Raw genomic sequence first — 21,186 nt, forward strand, 5'->3', positions numbered from 1 at the left:
TGGCCAGAACACCTAATATGACAACACCTCCCCTTTAGGTTTGGCGTTTAAAATTTAAATTATTGTTTTTATTAAATATGCCTACTAAAGGCACGAATTCGATTGCCATATCGGGTAACAGGAACATCTGCATGGCAGTGAGAATGACAGCGCTCTATACTATTAAAGAAGCTGGGTTCTCAGCGACTCAGCTTCGTGTCTCCACATTTTCGTACTATTACATCTTTGATACTAGCTCAAGGACAGACTGCGAATTGACCAGAGACTGTAAAAAATGCAACTGACACATAGCATGCCGTGATAATCACGTGATATTGCAGTGAAACTTCAAGTACCACAATGCTGTTGTCGATATGTTCCCCCCCCCCCCCCCTTTTTTTTCTCTCGATAATCCAGTCTGACATCACAGCCGCCAGGCTGTCCTTAGCCAATCGCTGTGTGGGTCTGAGGGCGGGGACGATCGCCTTTTAAGATTGCTGCTCTAAAACATTTTATCCCTGAAGCTGCGGTTCCTTAGTGATTGTGTTATATGCGGATCTATTATAGCAATCCATTCATTTTAGCCTTCTCATTGATGTTTCAGGGGTTTTAGTACAACGTTTACAAAACCAGTGCGTCGCGAAGATAAAGCAGGGCTCTAAAGAAACAGCCACTTTTACCATTATTTCCGTCGTTTTTTTCTTTCATTTTTTATGCCTGATCTATTCGGTTTTTGGGTGGGTGTCGTTACACTAAAATGATCGAGAGACCAGATTCTGCAGTTTCCACCATAGCAGTAAGTATCTGTTAATTTTTTTTACGATCGTGTATCCATGTTTGGCTTCTTGTGAACTGATTTCTATGCTGCCGTTTGGTTTAATATCGCATTCCTTCGCAAAGTATTTAGTGGAGAATTCGTTTTGTAGTAGGCTACCGTACCGTGTTCGGTTTCCTGGAGAGTACTACGAGGATCCGTTCTTATGCAGGGTTGAGCCTCTGCTCTGGCCCTTGGCCGCCCGTATTATATTCCAGGAAATTTCATACCCCGATTTGAGCCCTCCTCTCCCCCAACCCTCAGCGGGGAGACCCCACGGACAGGAGTCCAAACGAAGGGCCTTGGATAACGGGGTGCAGATCTCTCGCCTAGTATACTACGCTGGCTGCGAAAGCACCAAAAGTTAACTGTGCCTGCCCTGAAATTTCGATCTTTCTAAATAACCTGTGCTATTAAGCATTGCCTTGGACAATTCATTAATACTTCAACGTTTTATGTAGGTATTGTAAATGTTTAGAGCATTATTTATTATTATCATTACCCTATTATTATCATTACCCTAATCATTTTAAATTACTCAGTATGCCAAACGTATAAAAATGTTCTATGAAACTATATTTCTTGTGAATTGCAATTTTTTTGGGCGGACCATGCAGTGACTACAGTGAAGGAGCGTGGACACCGCTGGAGATTAGTGGACGTGCATGTTAATTTGTGCTTAGAAAGATGCAGGCGAAATAGGAGCGCGCGTGTCAGTGTAGCAATGAAAATAGTGAAGATGAAAAATGGAGAATGTGTAAGGGAATGCCATTGTTGTTTATTCATGTATATTCCCTTTCTTATATTTATAGTCAGAATTATTTATTTTAATATAAATCGTGTGATCAAAGATGACAGTAACATGATGTAACGTTATATCAGGCCTTGGTTCATGGCTGTTCGTGACCCATGATTGTTGTAGTTAATGTGTGGATCATAATTTGAAAAAATGGCAACATTATCAGTTAGAGTGCGGGTACACATTGACATCTCACATGAGCTAGCTTCCCTCAGTTAAAGAAGATGTCTCTCATTCCTTATCTCCAGCTGGGCAGGTCAGCTGTCATATCTGTCTGATCAAAGAGAGAGGTATCAGTTAAAGCATTACTGTGGCCTCCTTCCAGCTCCTGGGGGGCCTGATTTCAGCTCTGGTCCGGAGCAGCGGTTGCCCTGTCGCGGTCCCTCGGCCTAATTTGCCACTTTTCCAAAGTTACAACATGTTTCAGTTGATGATGGAAATGAGAAATGGCTGATCTTGCCTCTTCCATGCTCAGTGACACCCTTCCACTCCCTTCCTCCCCCCCCCCACCTCTGCATCCGTACATTCATGCACACACATTGACGCGCACGCTCGTTCATGCCTACGCCCACGCACGCACGCACACACGTGGCGGTGACGGACGGCTCCGCTGGAGCGCGATCGATGGAGTCGGATGCCGTCTGCAGTATGTGAAACCGCGTCAGATGAGCTGCACGCCGAACACAGAAACGGCGTCAGGAGAACGTTACGCAACCCGCACTGAGAGCGGCGTCATGGAAACTGCCTCCGGAGGACCGCGCAAAATCACACGACCCCAGTGAGGTCACATGACCTTTACTGTGTGCTCCGTGTCTACCACTGCCAAGTGCAGTTATAGATATTTTTTGCCTTCATGTTTGTGGAGGTGTGTGCAAGTGCTTTCTGGTGCGAGTGTGCTCCCGTGCTGTAGTGGGTGTGTGACCCACGATTTCAGTCTAACACTGGGAGTCCCAGAACTGGACTGGGGAGACCTGGAGTGGGGGTTGGGGGGTGGGGGGGGAGTGGTTGGTTGCTGTGGTGGGTGGTGGTTAGATTTTGATTCAGTCACTATCAGGGTTGGTGGGGTGGAGGGGGTGCTGTTGAAGCCTGTTTTTGTCCAGCACCCCCACCCACAGCCGGAGGGGCCCTGCGGGTGCGTGTGATTGGGTCTCGATGGATACGTGGCATTTGCTTCAGCCATGAGTTTTCCATTGGGCTCCGCATGAGAGAACGGGCCGGTGTTGGGGGTGGGCGGGGAGGGGATCGATTGTGTTTGACTGCTGTAGCGTGTGCACCACTGTGTGGAGAGAGATGGAGAGAGAGCAAGAGAGAGAAAGAGAGAGAGAGAGTGATGGAGAGAGGCAGACTGGGAGAGGAGGACGACGACTCGCAGCTCGGGAAGGCATTGGCCGTCACCTCGTCGGAGCTGCGGCGTCTCCATGACGATGTCAGCCCGATGATGGAGATTATACGAGATGTGCGGAGCCTTCTTTCATGCCCTCCTCCCGCACGCCCCTTTCCCTTACCCTCCGTGCGGTTCTTTAGCCCCTGAGCCCCTCCCGTTGTTTTATCTGCTTGGTTTGCGGTAGCTCTCAAAAAGAAATCAACTGGGAGGCTCTGAACCTTCTATCTGGTTCCAGGCGCATTTTCTTTATGCGTGTGTGACTGTAGTATGCGTAAGAGGTGTTTCTGTTTAAGGGGTGCCTTTGAATTAAGTGTCGTTGGATTGTGTGTGTGTGTGTGTGTGTGTGTGTGTTGTAAGTGTGTGTTAGAGTCTGAGGAGTACTGTTTAGGGCTGTACGACTAGTGAGGAGCTTGGCTCAGGGCATGTGATTGAAGGTCTGAAAGAGGAAAGTTATTGTGTACAGATGTATTGCGCCTTTTGGTTTCTTAAAAAGCTGTCGGTTTGCACTTTGTTACAGGAAATATACCTCAAAGCGGTTTGGTCAAAGTATTGATTTTCTTACTTTAAAACGGTCCTGCTAGTGGCCTGCCACACCAACCCTACCCTTTGATGAGAACCTCTCCCCCTCCCATCTCCCCTCAGGCTGCAGAGCTGGCCCTTGTGTTTGTGGAAGCACCTTGATTTTTTTTCCGTCAGTACCAGACTTAATGGCATTTTATCGGCCAATGACAGAGTAACAGCAGGTTTCCTCGACAAACGGCATTCTAACAATGTGTTTTCGTGGCGATGGACGGAGTAATGATGCGTTGCTCTCTCTCTCTCTCTCTCTCTCGCAGCAGAGGAACCTGGAGGGCTATGTCGGTTTCGCCAACTTGCCCAACCAGGTGTACAGGAAGTCTGTGAAGAGGGGGTTCGAGTTCACGCTGATGGTGGTTGGTGAGTCACTTCCCTCTCTTCAAAGTGTGTGGGTGTGCATGAGCGTGCTCTCTCGTGTGTGAATTTGTATGTACTGTATATATGGTGTGTATGCCCCCCCCGCCCCAATGGGTTGGGAGAGACCATCTGCTTCTCATGCAGTCCTGCCAAGGACTGTGGGAAGCGCGGGGCTGATGCATGATGGGAAATGTGGGCTGCATTCCTTGGTATGAGCAGTGCGTTCTGCGTACGAGAGTTGTGATCTGCTGGTTGTGCCGGCTTGCTTGTCTGCAGTAACCCATGGTAACCTGTCCGCATTGGTAGTGGAGAACGGAGAGCGAGCAGGAGGATTGGGCAGGGTGCGTTCGTGTGTGAGCACGGACGCGTTTGCGCTCGGGCACTGAAAGCGAAAGAGGCGGTTGACTGAGAGATGATTTGGAGTGGAGTTTGTGGGCAAAATGGAAAGCAGCTGCAACTGCAACCCCGTGGGGCTCCGTTTGGCTCTGAATCTGACAGTACTGAGAAGAGCTGTTCTGTGTGTGTGTGTGTGTGTGTGTGTGTGTGTGTGTGTGTGTGTGTCAGTCACTCGCTGAAACAGACACCACAGGATTTTGGCTTCCTTCTATTCCCTGAGCTTGGGGAGGAAAGAATCGGTTTCCTGCCTTTTTACAAGCCTTCCTTCTCTTTCAATCTCTTTCTTTCTCACTTTCTCATAATTTTCCTCACCCCCTCATCTCTAGATCAACAAACACTTATAGCAATCTAGTGATGACTTGAGAAAATTGGAACGTGAGAGTTTAAAAAGAAGAACGAGCCACTCAGCCCAGTTAGACTGAATGTAAATTTGTCCTCTTGTTTTGTTGACAGAGCTGAACTTTATTAGCTTTTGTTATAGTATTAAAATCAATAAAAATCATTCAAAACCTCAGTGCCTCAGTCTCCTTTTCCTAAGATGATAAACATCAACCTTTGGAAGTCTGTCCTTATAGCAAGTTTGATATGTTGTAGGCTGGTACGTTGGCTGCAATGTGAGCATAGAAATGGCGTCGAGTCAGTGTTTCCCGCGCATAGGCTTCACTTGGGCAGACCGCCCAAGTAAATTAACAGTCGCGCAAGTATATTTGGAGACTAGTGCTGAGCAAATAACCAACATTGTGGTGTTTTCTGCAGGCTCGGTGTGCTCATTTAAGTTGTAGTTTTTAAAAGGTAGCTACTCAACACAGTTAGCGCCGAAATAAGCATCGCAATAACTACAATGACCAAAATCCATTGCGCCTACTGACACATGAGTGACGTGAGCAGTGAGCAGACAGGAGCCGTTGGTCAGAGGATCTAAGAGGCCTGGAGGTGGAATAGGGGCAAAGGACGTCAGAAATATAATGTGGCGCCAAATCATGTAGTGCTTTAAAAACAAATAATAAAACCTTAAACTCGATTCTGTATTTCACAGGCAGCCAGAAGCCAGAATAGGGGAGATGTGGTCCCTCTTCTTGGTGCCAGTCAGGAGCCTAGCAGCTGCATTTTGCACTAACTGCAGCCGAGATAGGGATGACTGATTGACTCCCATGTAAAGGGAATTACAATAATCGATACGGGAGGAAATGAAAGTGTGTAGGACAATCTCCAGATTCTTAAATGAGAGGAATGATTTTAGCTTTGCAATGGCTCTAAGCTGGAAGAAGCTACCACGCACAACAGAGTTGATTTGTTTGTCAAACTTTAGGGCCGAATCAAAGATGACACCAAGATTTTTTAGCATGTGCATGTACATTTGAGGACAAGGGTCCTAGGTTGGTGCCTAAACCTCTGGTGGAGTCAGGTGGACATGAACAACGTTGGTGCTTGACCAAAGAGGTAGTCTATATGTACTGAACCCAACACCCCATTAAAACACTTCTGAAAAAAACTGGTAGCCTAGTTTTAACTCTGCCTGAAATTGGTCTGAAAATCTTTTTCAAAGTTACTAGTTAACTTGCTAACGTGTCTCGTGAGGAAAACTGAAAACAGTCGGCTGTTAATGTTCAATGGTGATGCCTGGCTGGCTGGCTGGCTGGCTGCCAGAGAGAAAATCTCTTTACTTCCAGAGTCAGTAGTGTATGATAAGGGAGATCAATTATAAAGTAAAAATAATAATAACAATCATTTTTTAAAAATTCATATACACACCTGAAATTCGTGTACAGTTTTTTAGACATATATATATATTTTAATATGCATATTTTTATATTTTGAAGTGATAATGCAAGTGATTTGCTGTAATGTGCAGTCACAACACTGGAGTCTTTGAAATAAAAAAAAAAATGTTTTGTATCTCTTTTTAAAAAGTTTGTATTTAACATTTCTATAAAAAAATATATTAGGAAAAAATTTCATTTGTCTTAATGCCATGCTACATTCGTATTTCAAAAAAAAAAAAAAAAAATCGAAAACCTTGATTATTTTCCAAAATCAAACCAAACTCAAAAACACTAATTGCTCAGTGCTACTGGATACCCATTTTTCACAATTTTAAAAAAAAATTATTATTATTATTATTATTATTTTAAATTCCGTCCCAGAAAACGGTAAAATTTCCAATCAGTTTACTAACGGGCAATTTGCCATCACTCTAACGTTCTCATCCCTGTTCATTCTGCTTGCGCAATGAGTGGATGTACGGAATCCCGCATGTTCGGCAGAGTTCCCACTTCAACATAGTTTATGTGACTTTGGGCTAGTTTTTTAATGTGCTTTAGCTATGAATTTAATTAATTTAGCAGTTTGTTTATCTTGGCGGTTGGAGTTGTAAAGTGTTACAATGTAAAATTAAGGAAACCTGCGTCAAATGATGGACCATTTGTTATTTGTCATATCTGTTTAATATATGTAAAGTATTTAATGTTAGATTTATATGTTTATTTGCAGTAATGCAAATACTAATATTGGCATTTTAAGAAATAATTAAAGATTGGGTTTAATGAATAATCAATACATATCTTAAGTTACTGGTTTTAGTTGATTCCAGGCTTGGTGTGTTCAGGTTTTGGCTGATAAATTGGATTTGTCTAAGGCTTGGGGTGATGGGTCATTTCAGGTCACAGCTGGATTTCAGTTCACAGGACAGATGTTTCTACTAAACGTTTAAACAGACAAGAAAGAAAAAAAAGAAAGAAAACTTTAATTCACATTACTGTATTCGTCCACGAGAAGTCATGAGGGAAAACCCAGTTTTAAAAAATGATGTAATATTCACAGTGCTGAGCAGAGATTTTCATTCATCTTAAAAGCTGGGGTTTTTGGTCTGTGTTAAGAGTTCAAATATTTGCCGAAACTTAAGGAATTTAACATCCCAAGACAAGACTACATGAGAGGTCAGAGGTCACAGGCTGTTTACAGAATGTCTGGCCACTGAAGAAGGCTGGTTGAGTCTTTAGTTCACAGCATCTGTCAATAATCGGGGTGCAAACAACATTGTTTTGGTGAACTTCTGTGCCATGACCGGTGCTTGAGAGCCTTTTGAATGTACACGCACCAACAGGACACCCATCCTTCATTGTTGAAAGCTTGTCACTTGCAGAGAACTTGCTTGCACTCAAACTAAGAAAAGTCTATGCGCTAAGATAACATTCAAGCAAATCTGCGCCATTCGGTTTTTAGCCTTTTAGGAAAACATGAAAAACTTGAAAAGCGCATGGACATACCTGTCTGAGGTAGCTTTATTGGGAGAGTGTAGGGGGCATGTTGGCTGACCCAGCTGCTGCCCTGGGGCCATTATGTTAATTTAAGGGCTATTAGAGTGTTGACAGATCAAGTTTGCGGAACGCCAAGGATGGTGGAGGGGGAAGTGTCCGGAATTCTCGGCATCTGTCCTGGGGGACAAGTGTCTGTCTGTCTGTCTGTCTGTCTGACTGAGTCAAGCTGAACGAGCGGAAAGGAATTGTGTGTGTGTCTGCGAGTCTGTGTGAGAGAGAATGTGTTTTTGTTTATATGTGAGTGCAGGTGTTTGAGAGAGAAGGTATGGGTGAGTTTGTGTGCAGGCATGCTTCAGACTGTTTATGTGTGTGAGTGCAGGTGGTTTAGAGGGATGGTAAGAATGTCTGTCTGTCTGTTTGTGTTTATGAGAGAGATGGAGAGTTAGGGAGAGGGAATGTCTGCATTTTTGTGTTGCTGTGCTGTACCCTTCACCCGCGTAGCTGTCGTTTTGGTGTCTACTGAGGGTGGTCAGAGTGACTGGCCACGGAAAGTGCCGGGGTCAGGCTTCTGAGCCTCTGTAATGTTGGAGATTGGATCATAAGGCTTGTGTTCTGAGTCTGAGGATGTTTTGGCACCGTTACCCAACCAACATTTTGTGTTTTCACTTCCCAGGTGAGTCCGGTTTGGGCAAATCCACCCTCATCAACTCCCTCTTCCTGACTGACCTGTACTCCAAGGACTACCCCGGCCCCTCCCAGCGCATCAAGAAGACTGTGCAGGTGAGCCAAGAAGCCCTCACTCCAGTCCTGGCCCCTGTACAAACACAACCAAATGCACACACAGCTGTGAGTCAGTCACACGCAGGGTTTGAGGCAAAACGTTTGCGTAGCACAGATTGAGCAGTTATATTTTGTTATTGCTAATTCGTTTAGTTAACAATTTAGCGGACTGTTGTCCTGAGCGACTCGCAAACTAAAACCAAAAGACGTGCGTGGCTCAGACGAAACCGAACGGACGTAGCGATGAGCATTTGGCGCTAATTGGCTGCACTGAACGTACGCGTCCAGCTCAGACTACACCAAGTCAACACGCTCCAGATTATGCAAAATAGAAATTCTAGACTGTTCCGAGCGCACGCGGAGCCGCAGAACCGCGCGCAGGGCTACGTCCTTATAAGGCCATGATAAACAAAGGCGGGAGGGATTTCGGGGCAGTATCTGGGAGATCAGAGAAGGGGTGTGGGGGGGGGAAAGGGGGGTGGGGGGCTGCCTCAAATTCCTCCAGGGGCCGAGAGGGGTCAGTGGCAGGGCCAAGAATGTTCTCACGAAACTCAACACCCCGACACGACTTTCCCACCAAAAACCCCCAAAACTCGGCAAGCTGGAATCTGGCTCGAACATAACAGCTCGATGGTGCTGAATCGCACGCCCACGCGCACGCCCACGCCTCGGTCCTCACATTGAGCGAAGTCGTTTTCACGCTTCATTGTTTACACACGCCGATTGTACGACCCTTGCACACCTACACACTCTCAGCTGTAGCTGAGGCTGCCGGTGGGTTTTTGCGGGAGATGCCACTGGGACACTAGGGAAGGGGGTGTGGGGGGGGTATGGTAGGGCCTTCCAGGCCGCAGGGTAAATTGGGCGGTAAGGCCAGGGGGGGGGGGGGGCTTGCCTCGTGTGGCTGTCTGCTGCGGCCGGCCTGGGGGACGGGCGGATCTGCCGGCAGAGTATTTATACACCGGTCCGAAAAATGCTTATGTACGAAACTTCTGCTCCTCCTGACTGTGGTGGGGGTTTTTCCCCCCCCAAAGCAGCCAGAGATGGTTTATAAACATGGAGCGTTCTTGCATTTTATGACCAGATGTAAAGTGTCAGTAAGATATGTTGTTATGTGTGTGCGCGCACACATAGTTTCACTGCGGGGACAGTCTTGCCCAGTGCTCTGTTTGTGTGAAGCTCAGTGCTCTACTGCGTTCATTTTTTAACATCCTTCCCCCCTGTGTTAAAGGTGGAACAGTCCAAAGTGCTGGTGAAGGAGGGCGGGGTCCAGCTCACTCTCACCATCGTGGACACGCCAGGGTTTGGGGATGCAGTGGACAACAGCAATTGGTGAGCGAGTGAATTTATGCACAAGCGGGTGTAATTGAGTGCAGGATGCCTAACAATTTTTCATGGTTTGCATTCCTTTAAGTTGCTAAAAATGAACAGCTTTTGGAGCATTGTATTTATGTGCTTTGAATGTAAAATAGGGCAGCATGTAATGTGTCTCCCTCCATTTCCTCCCCCTCTCTCCTTTTATGTCTCCTGCTCCCCTTTTTCTCCCCCCCCCCTTTTCCGGTTCTCCCCCTCCCTTCCCTCTACAGCTGGCAGCCTGTCATTAACTATATTGACAGTAAGTGTGAGGACTTCCTGAATGCAGAGTCCAGGGTGAACCGCAGATTGATGCCAGACAACAGGGTGCACTGTTGCCTGTACTTCATCGCCCCCTCTGGTCATGGGTGAGTATTGCACCGGAGCTAGATACGGGCCAAGATGTGGCCAAGACACTGAAGACCAGTCATGTCTTTAAACTCACACACTCAAACGTATACTAACAGATAAACAAATACACACACAAAAGCATATAATTGGATTTACACACAAGCTCTGTGTCTATTACACACACATGCTAGTGCACTGTAAGTATGCCTGGCATTATTCAGTATGTATTGGCAAACGTTAAGAAATATTGCTCTGAAGTAATTCCATTAGCCAGACAAAACAACAGACACCCCTAAAAATAAAAGTGGAGTGATCACCTGGACAGTTTAATATTTTGATAAATTGCAAAAACTCAATGTATTCTGTTTTAGAATTTTCTAGCTCTCGGTCTGCTGGTGTGGGAGCTTGGCTTGGTGTGGGAGTGCTGACAAAATTTAGAGTGAGGAGGGAGCTGGGAAAGTATTTTTCTCATTTTACAAATCCAGATCCTCTTTCTTTTTTTTTCTTTTTTTACAGCTATGGTGGTTTAAGTTTCTGGCTTAACACTGACAAATTTCAAATATTCTAAGCATTAAAATGGCTGCTTTGGTGACAATCTACCAATAGGACTAGTATTGCTTTGTATGAAGGCTCTGTTTGGTTTGGCTATAGTCTTTATTTTTATTTTATTTTTAACACATCAACATTTTAATATTGACATTTGTTAATCGAATGTGATGTATTTTTATTAGTTCTGTTTTTTTGAACACAGCTGACTGCATTGCATGCAGAAGTCTTGCCTTTTTAAATATATCCCCCCTCCCTTTCTTTTGTGGCATCTAGGGCCTGAATTCAGAAAGCTTCAGAGTAGGTGTGCTGATCCAAGATTAGCTTTGCCTTCAAGCTCATAATGCAGTTTGGGAGGATATGCAGTGGAAAACTGTTCCAGGATCAGTACTGTTCCACTTTCAGACGCTGAGTGAATACGGGCCCGCGGTTTGTTCTGTGAGCCTTTTTTGCCTAATTTTTTTTTTGCCTTTTTTGTCCATTGGTGGTACCTGGTTTCATGCCTTCACGCAAATATACTTTCATACTTTTTCATGAATCAAATATGAATACATAAATGAGAGCAAATTAAGGCACTATGTTCCTGAGCTGAAGTGTTCATTTTTGGATGTTATGTAAATCATGGGTTGGCTGTGGTTTGGTGATGGCAGCGTGTGTGTGTGTGTGTGTGAGAGAGCGTGTGGTGTGTGTGTGAGAGAGCGAGAGGGTGTGTGGTGAGTGTGTGTGTGAGAGAGAGAGAGAGAGGGTGTGTGTGTGTGTGTTAACGAGAGCAAGAGGGTGTGTGTTGTGTGGTGTGTGTATTTGTGTGTGTGAGAAAGAGCGTGTGGTGTATGTGTGTGGTGAGTGAGAGAGAGATTGTGTGTGTGTGTGTGAGTGAAAGAGAGCAAGAGGGTGTGTGTTGTGTGGTGTGAGAGAGCGAGAGGGTGTGTGGTGAGTGTGTGTGAGAGAGAGAGACTGTGTGTGTGTATGTGTGAAAGAGAGCAAGAGGGTGTGTGTGGTGTGGTGTGTGTGTGCGCGTGGGGGGGTGCAGCCATGATGAAGGCTGCCAGCGGCCCACATTGTTATATAACGCACTAGTGAGCGCGCTCCCTACTGTGCCATGCGGAGACTGTGATGAGTCCGTCCATCTCCTGCTAGCTTCCACTATGGACCCAGCCAATCACTGCCCGGTCTCTGCAGTGCGCCATTACCCACAGTCCTTTGAGGACTGAGTGCTGGTTACTTGCAGCTGAACAGCTTGGCAGACTGCGTGGTTGTTTTGTGTCAAAGAAACCCAGAGCTCACCGCAGCCCAATTCAGATTTAAACGAGAAGTTATTTTAAGCAACCGCATAAAATATCTAAGTTTTCTTCTGTGTTGTTCCTTTAGAATGTCTTGGCTGTTTTCAGGCAGACTCCAAAAATCCAAAGCCGTTCTTGTGCAGCGTTTTTGTGCATATATTGCTGGAAGAGCGTTTGCTTCTTCGCTTTTGACACATCTGAAGAAAATATGAATGTGTTCAACTGCGGAACACCCCTCCCGTACCTCTAGTCCCTACCTCAGATGAATGGCAGAAAGAGCATTTGCTTCTTCGCTTTTGACACATTTACACTTCTTGTACGTCGCTTTGGATAAAAGCGTCTGCCAATGTAATGTAATGTTAATGTAATGAAGGAAATATGAATGTGTTCAATTGCGGAGCCTCTAATCCCTACGTCAGCCACACTCTTGACCCCGCCCTTGTTTTTGACCCCCATCTCTTAACCGTCTGCTGCGATCTTTCACGTGTAGCGCTGATGTGCTTTCCTCCGTCCGATCCTCCCAACCCCCCAACACTGCTGCCCCGCTTGCACCACACCCCGTCTGTTTCGCGACGCGTTAGAAGAACGACTGTTGGTTTGTCTAACAGAACGGGAGTAAGGATACGTCACTCTTAGGCAAACACAAGCTCCCTTCCCCTCTCTGTTTCTCAGCGGAGCGAACGGCAAAAGAGCAGAAAGCGTCTTTGTCTCTCTTTCCGTGGTCGGCTCAGCTGAGATCAGCTGGGCCTTTGTGCAGTGTGGGGTAGAGTCCCCGCTCGCGTGTGTGCGATTACGTGCGTCTGTCCGTCTGTGTCAGGGGGTGTCCTGCGTCTGGGGGTGGGTGTATAATCACTGGGCTGTGTGTGTGTGTGTGTGTGTGTGTGTGTGAAAAGCTGTGTGGTTTTCTGGTATTTGTCCCCACTATTCTCAGATAGCTGATAGAAGCATGCGTTCTGAGGACCTGTGTAACGCGTAGCCGCTCTCCCACAGGCTAAAGCCTCTAGACATCGAGTTCATGAAGCGGCTCCACGACAAAGTCAACGTAATCCCCCTCATCGCCAAGGCCGACACCCTCACGCCCGAGGAGTGCCAGCTGTTCAAAAAGCAGGTGCGTGCGCATTTATATTTAAATGTGTGACCGCGCGCAAGCGTCTGTGTACTCACTGGCATCTCCGTGGGTGTGTTTGGATTTACGTGTTTGTTCCCCCCTCGTGTTCTTCCTCTTCCTCAGATTATGAAGGAGATCCAAGAACACAAGATCAAGATCTACGAGTTTCCCGACACGGAGGACGACGAGGACAGCAAGCTGATCCGCAAAATCAAGGTAGTGCTGTGACATTTCCTCCACATCTGTGCAGGGTACTGAATAGGTTAACTTCTCAGCCCCTCCTGCACCTTGGCGGGTGAAAAATGTAAATGAATCTGACCAAAATCGTTTTCACAGAAAAGTACGACGAAAATTGGCATTGAGGGTATCATAATTATGATGACATCACATCGTCTCTTACCCACCCATCTCCCCACCCCCCCTCCCTTGCAGGAGAGAATGCCCCTCGCCGTGGTTGGAAGCAATGTGGTGATCGAGGTGAACGGCCGGAAGGTCAGAGGTCGTCAGTACCCATGGGGTGTGGCAGAAGGTAGGTGAGGCATTGGTGGGTGGTGCCTGTTTGGGAGGAATTGTTGTGGGTGTTCGTGGAGTCTGTGAAAGTAGATTGTGGTGGTACTCTGTACTGTCCCTGAATGGCTTCCATCTTTCATAGTTTCTGACAGGGATTCTGGAAAAGGGGACAAGGGTGCATCATGGGTGTTGTAGTTCTTCTCTGTGTCTTCCTCCGTCTCACTGTATGACTCATTCTTCTCACCTTACTTTAGTTTCTTTTATTTCTCTCGGTGGAGGGGGGGGAATGTTTTTTAATTTTCAGTTGTTGTTCTGGTGTGTAAACACGCGTTTATATCAGTCTCGGTTTTCATTCTTTCTTTCTTTTTTCTCTCTTTTTTTTTTTTTCCTTTCTGTCTCTGCTTTTCCATGACTGACAGAGGGCATTTTTGGTAAACAAACCCATCTCTGCTCCTTTCCTCCCTCAGGCCTCCCTCCCCTTCTCACCTTTTTGTTGCCATGACCTTAGGTCAGAGGTCACAGTTCAGCGCTAATTTGTCATGGAGACACACCTGTGTTGCAGCTCCCCTCCGATTGCACTCCTGCAGTACAGCATCGACACTAACTCATATTTCACTACCTCTGCTGCATGTATTGGTCCCCAGCCTGCTAGACGCTCTCTCTCTCTCTCTCCCCTCCCTCTCTCTCTCTCTCTCTCTCACTGGCTCTCTCACTCTTTCTCGTGCTCGGTCTCCCTCTCACACACTCACACACGCACAGTCACTCACCCACACACACCCCTGCACTGGCCTCAAATTCCTGATGATGGAATGTCTGGACTGCTGCGCTTTTCTTCCGAATTTTTTTTTTTTTTTTTCCCTGAAGTCGATCGGATGTCTGAGCCCGCGAGCTTTGCTCCGCTCCGCCCCGTCCCATGCACTGCGGCTGAGGCTGCGAGGCATCCAGACCACAGGCCGTCGGGACCGCTGTCGTCCCCGTAGCACTGCAGACCCCGCCCACCCTGACTGTCTGACCCCACCCACCCCGAACCGCTGACCCTTCCCTCCCCCGAATCTCTGACCCCACCCACCCTGACTCTTTGAACCCTCCCCTTCCCCCCCTTCCCCCGAGCTCCATTTCACGAGTCCCAGTCAACGGCAGCCATCACCATGTCATGTAACCGCCATTCTGAATCGCAATAGGCAGGCAGTCAGTCAAGCCAGGTTCTGAGGCTTCCCCCGGGCCAGACCCGGGCGTGGCCTGGGGCTGGCATGCTCACGGAAGCCCCGCCCCTCCTGCCCCTCAGGAGACGCTTCGCACAGGTATGTGACAGCAGAGGGAGGGGGGGCGACGCCCACAGCTGGCCTGGCTTGGCGCCCCTACTCCGCGGTGCGAGGAGTGTAAGTCACGCCTGTAGCCTCCGGGAGGGGAGGTGGGGGGGGGGGGGGGGGGGGGTGGAGGTGGTCCTTTTCCAGAATCCCGGGTGGCCGGTTGACTAACCGACCGTGGGTGTGGTCTGTGTCTCGCCCGCCTGCCACGTGGCCCCCTCCCTAACGGTCCTCCTCTTCCTCTTGCAGTGGAGAACGGGGAGCACTGCGACTTCACTGTCCTGAGGAACATGCTGATCAGGTGAGGAGGGAGAGTCTCTGTCGATGACGCCTCTGGAATCCGCCGGCGGGAGGGGTCGCCGCGGGTAAAAGCGGCCGAGGAGGCGTGTTCACCCCTCCCTTCTCTCCTCCCTACGTCCCTCTCCTCCGCAGGACTCACATGCAGGACCTGAAGGACGTGACCAATAACGTCCACTATGAGAACTACCGCAGCAAGAAGCTGGCAGCCGTCACCTGCAACGGGGTGGACTCCACCAAAGCCAAGGGCCAGCTGACTAAGTACGCGACAGACAGACAGATTGTTTGTGTGAATGCACAGCTGTGTCTGTTGAAAGCGAACAGTCAGTGATGACTCCTGCCCCTCTCTCTTTCTCTGCCCCCCCTCCCCCCCCACCCCACCCCCCCCCCCGGCCTGCCCGACAGGAGCCCCCTGGCACAGATGGAGGAGGAGAGGCGAGAGCATGTGATGAAGATGAAGAAGATGGAGACTGAGATGGAGCAGGTGTTCGAGATGAAGGTCAAAGAGAAGAAACAAAAACTGAAGGACTCGGAGGCCGAGGTATGTGTCTGCGTGTCTGTCTGTGGCAGTGCCGGTCCTATATAGGGGCAAGGGGGGAGCAATACCCCCAGGCACCACTGTAGAGGAGTGCAAAAATAGCATTACAATGCTATTAATTTGATACTCCATCGCTATACTTATTACTGGTCTAAGTAGCAAAGACGTTTTGCTTGAGCTGTTTCTTCTGAGCAGTTGTATGCACTATAAATATACGTGCGCGTTCAGAGGTGCAGTATATGCAAAAGTCAGAGGCCAGCCTTCTCTTCATTCAATTTTCAATTTCAACCGCATAAGAATGGAGAAAGCCAAAGAAAAACAAAGTTTCCAAAACTGGAGTGAAAGATTATTGCAAGATTACAGAGAAAACGGGGCTCCTAACAACCATGGAAGAACTGGTAGACCGCCGAAGCTATCACTGTTACCAAGATGGTACTTAAACTTAATCTTTATAAGAAAAAAAATCGAGCTCCACTCTTGCTTCAGATCTGAAGAAATCCACAGGTGTGTCTGTCGGTCCTTCCACTGTGAGAAGACTGCTCAATGCTGTGGGTCTGAAAGGATGCGTAGGTATCAGAAAGCCACTACTGAGAAAAGGAAATGAACAAAGAGAAAGAAAATGTGCGCTAGTACGCGGAAACTGGACACCTGAGACGTCGACCTGAAGTTTTTTTTGGACCGATGGGTTTAAATTTGAGATTTTCTGAAGTAAGAGAAGACCAGCCACTGAAGCGATGAAGTGTGTACAACCATCAGTTTACTTTTGCACAGTACTGTGTTTCTTTTTTTCTGTGCTCCCCCCCCCCCCTCTCCCCTCCTTAATGTGATTGTTGGTTAAAGTGACTGTCAGACGGATCGCAAAATAAGTGACAAATTAGACTGACACACTAAGACGAAAAACTAAATATAGAAGCTAGGAAGGAAGTGAGTGACTGGAGGAAAGGCAGCACAGTATCTAGTTTAAAAAAATTTTTTTTTTTTTTAAAGTGTGTGGCCCGCTCCATGTTAGTCTGCAGGTGTGCTGAGGATAAATATTTCTGACTCTGATTTTGCTCATCAGAGTCAGTTGTTTCAAAAGCCAGCTATTGCAGTTTGCCATCTCCCTACAGTATGGCTAATTTTAGCCGGGTTTGAAAGCTGCAGTCCCTGGGACACCTGCTGTGTTCAGATTCCAATATGCCACGTTCTCAGTGCCAAGTTGAAGCGCAGATCCTAGCTTTATCAAATACAGCTAGTTGAAGCCGAATTTTCGGTCGCACACCTGTTCCTCCAAACAAGCCTCGAGTCTGGTGCTGGTCAGAAGGATTTTTCATTTTTCATTTAGGACGGCATTGAAGCCCGTGCCAAGTGTTCTTATGGCATTGGAACATGCTTGAATGTAGAGTGCATCTCTGTCAATGTGCAATCATTTTTATCAACACTGAAAAGTGTTTGCATTGATTTGAAGGATCAGCATGTTGCGTCAGAGAAAAGCACATTTTGTGCAGGTGGCGTTTGAGAGGGATTTTAACAAAGATTTTGTTGACGAATGGAAAGATGGTGATGACGACGTCACTGTCAGCTCCACTGTCAAGAAACAAATTGCTGTGTGCTTAACTGAGGATAGGAGTCTTTTAGCTACATTCTGACTATGGTTGTGCAAACAATGAAATATGACGTTCTTTTAGTGGTTGTTGCTTGGTATTGTCTTGTACCACCAGCCTTTTACCACAATCCCCAACTTTTATTTGAGTTGCTAGGAAGTCATGTGACTGTTATTGCTGTGAACTGTGTAGTGTTGCCCACCCCCCCCCACCATTATGATTTGGTTCTGGCACGACCCAGGCTTGCTTCATTCAAAGATTAAATATTCAAATATTAAATTAAAGACTCAGCAATAGTGTTCATTTAATGAGGGTCTCTCAGTGTTGGGAGTTGTGGTCGACTCCAAAAATCCTGGAGTCTTAGATCCATCACTACTAAAGACACCCTTTTGTGACTATAGTTACAATACAGTGAATATAGCGACATTGGTGGGGGGGGGGGGTGTTTCCCCCTGGTTGCTGTTATAGCTTGGGCAGCTAGAGCTGACTCTGGTCTGTGTGGAATTGATTCTGTGTGTGTCTGCCTCCATGTGATTGAGTATTTCCTCCCTCCTCCTCAGCTGGAGCGTCGACACGAGCAGATGAAGAAGAACCTGGAGGCCCAGTACAAGGAGCTGGAGGAGAAGAGACGCCAGTTTGAGGAGGAGAAGAACAACTGGGAGGCACAGCAGCGCGTGGAGCAGCAGAGACTGGACGCCTCAAAGTGAGATTCACACACACACACACACATACATTCTCACACATGCGCTCACACATGCACACACACACACACACACACACTCACTCACTCTTACACACAGACACACACACATACATTCTCATTCTCACACGCACACACACACACATCCTTACGCTTGCGATCACACACATACTCACACACATTCTCTCTCTCTCTCTCACACACACACTCTTGTAACTGAAGCTGAAATCAATAACACTTTCCCCCTCTCTCTCTCTTTATCTCTGCAGGACCATGGAAAAGAATAAGAAGAAGGGGAAAATCTTTTGAGAGATTTAAGACACACTACCTTTGCATCCATTTCCCACTCCGTCTTATTTCACCGGCCACCAGACATGATCCCCCACCCTGACACACACAGACACACACACACACACACCCGCACTCCTGGGACAGGCAAAGCACACTCCCTGCAATTCAGTGTGAGCATAGTATAGCATTCTGACCGGCTAAATGTCATTCAAATATGTTTCAGATGGATGTTTAGTGTAAGAAGCGCAAATAACATTAACTGCCAGATTGATGAATTTTAAAATGAGTTTTCCATTGATTGCCAATACTTTCATGATTATGCTGTATGTTGGACCAACACTGTATGTGTTTCCATGGAGACCACACAGGACTTGCTGTGTCAGTGATGTTCCGAAGGTCGTTTTCCATCTGCCTGTGTCTGTCTGTGTGTGTGCACTTGATGCATTCCTCCTGAACCATGAAACACAACCTTACTAATGAGCAACATTAATCCAAAATTAACCAGAATGTTGCAGCCTGTAACTGGTGATTCATGAAAATATTTTTATAGAAAACATTTGAATAGATGTCAAACGAAATGCATGCCTGTCCAGAACAGTATTAATGTTATGATGAAGATGATGATGACGACGATGATGATGCCCCCCTTTCCTGACCATTCCCCACATTCCCCAGTCAAGCTACCCTTTTTTATTGGTAGACAAGTATTGTCTTTTTTAATGGGTTTTTTTGTATGTATACCATCTTCAACTCTTACTCTTTCAGTCTCACCCCACCACATAACTGTACATTAATATGAAAAATGGAAACGAAGAGGTCTCTTGTGTCCTTTTTGGCAGTTGTGGGGTCATTAAGGGTCAGGTTACAGAATGACAAAAAGAGAAAGATCTCTCTCTCAAACGCACGTCTGTATGAATTTGCAGACGTACTTGCCCCTGCCTCCAGATGGTCTTTCCGTGAAGTCTGAGCCCTCAGGCTTTGTCACAGTGCCCGCACCTGTCCCCCTCTCTGTTACAGGGTCTCTGTGAAGGACACCGAGGCAGATTGGGGTGTTCCTTTTGTCAGATCCTGATTTACATTCCACTACCTTTTAACCATACAGCAGATGCTCCTGTCCAGACTGAACCGAGTAACTTGCATTCAAGCCACGCTGTTCCACACAGCCTGTTAGCCTGTTAGCCACAACACACAGCTACACTCTGTAGCGTCGCAGACAGACTGCGAAGCCTTCTAAAACAGTTGCTGTGAATGTTCTGTGTTATGCGGCTGAGACAGCATATTAAATGCAGGCAAGTTTGTATCGTGATGGCCTGGCTGTGTCTCTCCGGCGCCCTCTGCTGTCAGTATTGCTGAACAGAGGCCTTGAGTTAATCCAGAGGGGGGGACGAAATGTGTTAAGGAAAGGCCTAGTGCAAAACTGCAATTTTATGGTTTGTGATGTAAATAGGCTGGCCACGTGCATGATCTCAACATTCCAGACCACGTCCTCTGCGCCTAAAACCACATCCTCCTCTTGTCTGTAATGTAAGACAAGCCTTTCCCTGCCAGAGCTTTCAGTATGAAAAACAAGGTTTGCCCTTTCTGCATTGAAAGGATTTGAGGATCTTTTTTTTTTTTCTTTTGGCCTTGGATTTAATAGAATTTTTTATGACCGCAATGTCATGTTTAGGTCACAAAAGTTATGTGAGTGCTGCTACGTATGTTATAAAATAATACATTTTTAACTAAAAGATTTACTCTCTACACTTCAGCTAGTCTGACAGGGACTTGGATGCAGTTTGTTACCGGTCAGTGTTACCAGTGAGATTACCAGCAACTCCAAATAAACAACAATAAATGGAAAGACGATAATGCTTCTCGTTGGTCTTACCTGTAAATGTTGGCCCCATTAGTGGCTGTTACACCTCATAACATCTTGGACTAGCCATATTGAAAGAAGATTAATGCTGGGTCCCCCTTTACCCCCTTTTGGGGTCACTGTGGTGAAAAAATGGATAGCACACTATCCCCAAGAAGGAAAAAAATTCTGATGTGTGGTTAATAATAGACTGGTTCTGTGCACTGTTACTGATATACTGTTTTATGCCTGTGATTTAGCTGACTATGAATTCCATTCATAAGCTAGTTTTGCTTTACTGACACAATGTAGTCTTATGCCATATTGTATACAAATGTGTTTTTCTTCTGAAATAAATCTTTTTATCCCAGTGGCGAGCATAGCTATAAATAGTATTATATTTACAGATTGTAAGGATTTTATTTTTGAGAACTGGAGCCTCAATATCCATCTGCACTAAAGTTATTCCTGACTTTTTGAGGAAAGTGAAGCATTTATAACTATAAAGTAGACACCTGCAAATTTAGACATGCAGTCAGTACATGCACCTTGAAGCTATATACATGCCTCCCCAAACAATTGTTTTTCCCTTTTACAAATACCTGGGGGTGTCTCAGACATTCCCCCTCCCTCTTAACATTCCAGAATTCTGGAAATATGAGTTTGAGAACGAAAGAGCAGATGCAGTTTGGACTGATGAGACTGCAGTTCCTGTATCCGGTTTGTCCGTTTCTCATCTGTAGAAGCCTTCTGGGCCCTGAAGCTCGGAGGCTCATTTATATCCCTTCCCCAAAATGGAATTGTGACTGCACAGTCACAGAAAATGCTTTTCTAATTGATCACTGCTAAATGAAAATAAGAAATAGCAGCGTACGCTACAAAACGCTTATGGCTAGCTTTATTGTAACAATCTTGCTTGTCGATTTCATTCAGCTAGCCGACGGTGCTTCTGATAAACACAGACGCGTAGCAGTCCAAAGCAAATGGTGGTACCATTCATTTAGGTTGCACACGGATAATTAATTCTTATCAAATCGCGGAGTAGGCTACTGAAGAAATACATGGTATCGTATCGTGGATTCAGGCACTGCCTGAAGATCACCTGGTTATAACGCTTCAATGCTCTTATAGCTGCAGTGTTTC

General features: G+C 46.4%; 1 protein-coding gene across 1 annotated transcript; it reads left to right on the forward strand.

Annotated features, from left to right (window-relative positions):
* Positions 1 to 437: 437 nt before the first annotated feature.
* Positions 438 to 19,019, forward strand: LOC135255145 (septin-7-like). Its single transcript, XM_064335927.1, has 13 exons — positions 438 to 775; positions 3,813 to 3,912; positions 8,236 to 8,342; positions 9,574 to 9,674; positions 9,929 to 10,063; positions 12,863 to 12,980; positions 13,104 to 13,196; positions 13,413 to 13,509; positions 15,047 to 15,098; positions 15,230 to 15,355; positions 15,500 to 15,635; positions 17,776 to 17,918; positions 18,185 to 19,019. Exons 1-13 carry the CDS (start codon positions 737 to 739, stop codon positions 18,222 to 18,224), a joined length of 1,287 nt encoding a protein of 428 aa, XP_064191997.1. The 5' UTR covers positions 438 to 736; the 3' UTR covers positions 18,225 to 19,019.
* Positions 19,020 to 21,186: the final 2,167 nt, after the last annotated feature.

This window comes from Anguilla rostrata, chromosome 5 (assembly GCF_018555375.3).
Source record: "Anguilla rostrata isolate EN2019 chromosome 5, ASM1855537v3, whole genome shotgun sequence".
In the NCBI taxonomy this organism is placed as follows: Eukaryota; Metazoa; Chordata; class Actinopteri; order Anguilliformes; family Anguillidae; genus Anguilla; species Anguilla rostrata.

What these genes read in the sequence shown, in the direction of transcription:
- LOC135255145 (XM_064335927.1), top strand. Translation starts at nt 737, where the DNA reads ATGATCGAGAGACCAGATTCTGCAGTTTCCACCATAGCA. An exon ending in GCATCAAGAAGACTGTGCAG is followed by an intron (nt 8,343 to 9,573) that starts GTGAGCCAAGAA and finishes CCTGTGTTAAAG; the next exon opens with GTGGAACAGTCCAAAGTGCT. An exon ending in GCAGTGGACAACAGCAATTG is followed by an intron (nt 9,675 to 9,928) that starts GTGAGCGAGTGA and finishes TTCCCTCTACAG; the next exon opens with CTGGCAGCCTGTCATTAACT.